Source organism: Arachis duranensis, chromosome 9 (assembly GCF_000817695.3).
Source record: "Arachis duranensis cultivar V14167 chromosome 9, aradu.V14167.gnm2.J7QH, whole genome shotgun sequence".
Lineage (NCBI taxonomy): Eukaryota > Viridiplantae > Streptophyta > Magnoliopsida > Fabales > Fabaceae > Arachis > Arachis duranensis.
In genome coordinates this window covers 102,997,243-103,000,449 of record NC_029780.3, presented here as the reverse complement: position 1 = coordinate 103,000,449, position 3,207 = coordinate 102,997,243, and the positions used below count along the sequence as shown (strand labels likewise).

The 3,207-nt window shown below is 42.2% G+C and overlaps 1 protein-coding gene across 1 annotated transcript; it reads left to right on the top strand.

Moving 5' to 3' along the window:
• The first annotated feature begins 948 nt into the window (after positions 1–948).
• Positions 949–2,952, top strand: LOC107466471 (uncharacterized). Its single transcript, XM_016085448.1, has 2 exons — positions 949–1,635; positions 1,711–2,952. Exons 1-2 carry the CDS (start codon positions 949–951, stop codon positions 2,950–2,952), a joined length of 1,929 nt encoding a protein of 642 aa, XP_015940934.1.
• Positions 2,953–3,207: the final 255 nt, after the last annotated feature.

Below are 3,207 nucleotides of genomic sequence, written 5' to 3'. Positions count from 1 at the left end.
CTGGCTTGTGATGATAACAAATTCTTTCATTTTCTTTTTGCAGTAATAAATAGAAGAAAAGCCTAAAAATACGAAATTTTGTTCTCTTAACTTTTATAGTTTGTTTATAAAGTCTTCCTAACAAAACAATATACCTCTAGCAGTTATATTCAAAACAAAAGCATCGGATATCCATATATATCAAGTTCCTATTAAGAGGGACCCTTCGAAATAAATAGATGAAAACGAAATTGTGATTTATGTTGATATTCATTATTGGGCTAAATAAGATTCAAAATTGGCTGCTTATTACTCTCATCCAATTAAAATTTTCTTGTGGCTTGGTTCTCTTCTTTATTAAAAAGGAAAATATGAACTTGGTCCTATCATAATCGCATGCATAAATCAATTCCATATGTTTAGTTTCAAGCATAAGTATCTGATATGACCGTTATACATAGGTTACGAGTTATAATTCGGCAGACTTTTTTGTAATTGACGCATTAACTCTACTGAGTTTATGGCAATAAATGACCTTTGATCGGTCATATCAGAGACAATCAATTGAGGAATATGGCCGTTATCATCTCCCGACTATAAAAGGAAACGATTGAAATCGGCAAAGGTATTAAATTATTTTAAGCTGAAAAATTCTCTTCAAAATAATTCTCATTAACTGACTTGAGCGTCGGAATACTTTTTACAGGTACTCCCCCCTTTGTTTCATTCGCTGGTTGAGGTATATTGTGGCTCATTGATAAGGTCGGCCAACCATTTTGCGAGGGACGAGCTATAGTTCGGCTGCAACAAGGCAAGAATATTTGGCGCCCATCGTAGGGCCGAAATTCGGAATTTTTTCTTCTTAGGTCCCAAATAGCCCCCCGGCAACTATTAATGGCTGACGCGCCTCCTCCCACTCCATCCGAGCTCCTTCGTATGGTAACCGAAATTCAGTAGGCAAACCAACAAATGGCCGAGGTAAATGAGCGTATGAGGAATGAAAATCAAAGGATGCAGCAACAAATCGAGCAATTAGTCAACACTCGCATCGAGCATAATAACGATCGTAATGAGCGGCACACTGATGATGAGCGCCGTACACATGTCTCGGAGACACCCCGAGATGATGAAGGCGGGGGTCCTCGGGATAACGAAAATACAGCCGAGGGTGAGGGGGACGAGCTTGACAATTCTACAAGACCGTTCACAGCAGACATCATGAATTTCCAACTGCCTAGACAATTTTCTTTACCGACAACGTTAACTCTGTATGATGGATTAGGAGATCAAAAACAACACATCAAGAAATTCCAATCATTGATCGTCAACGGTGCATCTGACCCTATTCTATGTCGTTGTTTTCCATCCTTTTTAGATGGTCCTGCACTTGACTGGTTTTGCTCCTTGCCTGCAGATTCTATTTCGCGATTTCAGGAGCTGGCAAAACAATTCGAGGATTACTTTGCGGCGTCTACCATATACTTGCACGATTCTGACTATTTGACGACCGTTAAACAAGGTCCTCAAGAAAGTCTGAAAGACTACATTACCCGCTTTACGAAGATAGCCATAAGGATCCCTGATCTCCACCCTGAAGTCCACTTGCATGCCATCAAGAGCGGCCTTCGCCCCAGAAAATTTCAGGAAGCTATCGCGGTAGCCAAGCCAAAGACTCTAGCCGAGTTTCGTGAGAAGGCCAAAGGCCAAATAGATATTGAGGAGCTTCGCTAGGCCCGAAAGGCTGAAAAGTCGGCAACCACCAAGGACGACGAAAAACCTCGGGAAAATAGAAAGAGCTTTAAGCCTACGCCCCGCTACGAGTCATACACGCAGTTTAATGCGAAGAGGGACGATATTATCAAGGAAATACTAAATTCCAAGTTGATCAAACCCCCTCGAAAGGCCGGAAGTTATCCAGAACCAAAGAATGTTGACAAATCTAAGTATTGCACGTTTCATCAGAAGTATGGTCACACAATCGATGAATGTGTGATCGCAAAAGATCTTCTTGAACGTTTGGCAAGGCAAGGGCATCTTGATAAATTTATTGCAGGTCATATGCAGAAGAGATCCATCCCTACGACAGATCCATCCCCTGTAGGAACCTCATCAAAAGACAAGGAGAAGGTCCCCGCCCAACCCAGAGGCATAATTAACTGTATTTCAGGGGGCTATGCTGGAGGTGGACATACAAGTTCGGCTAGGAAGTGCACGTACAGAGCTATGATGGCCCTTGGGGATACCACCAACAATCCTCAGCTAGCACAGAAGATTCCCGAGATGACGTTTTTCCTGACCGATTTTAGTTGCAATGATGCAAATTTGGATGACCCTGTTGTCATCTCCATCCAGCTGGGCGACTTAATAGTTCGGAAAGTGCTGCTGGATCCAGGCAGCAACGCCGATGTCTTATTTTTTGCCACATTTGAAAAAATAAAACTAAGTACTAACATTTTGCAACCATCTGTAGGAGACTTGGTCGGCTTTTCAGGAGAATGGGTTCCGGTCATGGGTTCAGTATGGTTACAAACCACACTAGGTGAGCAACCATTATCCAGAACGCAGGATATCCAATACATTGTGGTTGACTGTTTCAGTCCTTATAATCTTATTTTAGGGCGACCTTTCTTAAATAGATTTGCTGTAATTGTATCTACAGTTCATCTTTGTGTCAAGTTTCCTGTGCAGGATGATATGGTGGCCACAGTTCATGGTGACTTACAAGAAGCTCGGCACTGTTATAACACAAGCTTGAAACCTATCAAGAGAAACAACGAGCGGCGTGTAAACTCCATAGGGGCCGAGCAACCAATGCTAACCGAGCTGGATCTCAGAGCCGACCTTCATGATCGTCCTTTACCCAATGAAGAGCTAACAAAGCTTACGTTAACTGATGATCCCACCAAATTTAGTTTTGTAGGAACGTCCGTGAAAAATGAGAAAAAGGAAAAGCTTATTCATTTTTTGCGATAGAATGCCGACCTATTCGCTTGGACATCAGGATATATGCCAGGCATAGATCCATCTGTTATCACCCATAAGCTAGCCATAAGTTCGGCAGCCCGACCAATATCTCAGAAAAAAAGGAATCTTGGAACAGAGAAACGACTTGCATCCATGGCAGAAGCCAAAAAGCTCATTGACGCGAACTTCATACGGGAAATCAGGTTCACCACTTGGTTAGCTAACATCGTGATGGTAAAGAAAAACAATGGTAAATGGCACATG

Bases quoted from the DNA above. Each gene is read 5' to 3' on its own strand.
- LOC107466471 (XM_016085448.1), top strand. From the start codon at position 949: ATGGCCGAGGTAAATGAGCGTATGAGGAATGAAAATCAAAGGATGCAG. The intron at 1,636-1,710 runs GTAGCCAAGCCA...GAGCTTCGCTAG, and splicing joins AATTTCAGGAAGCTATCGCG to GCCCGAAAGGCTGAAAAGTC.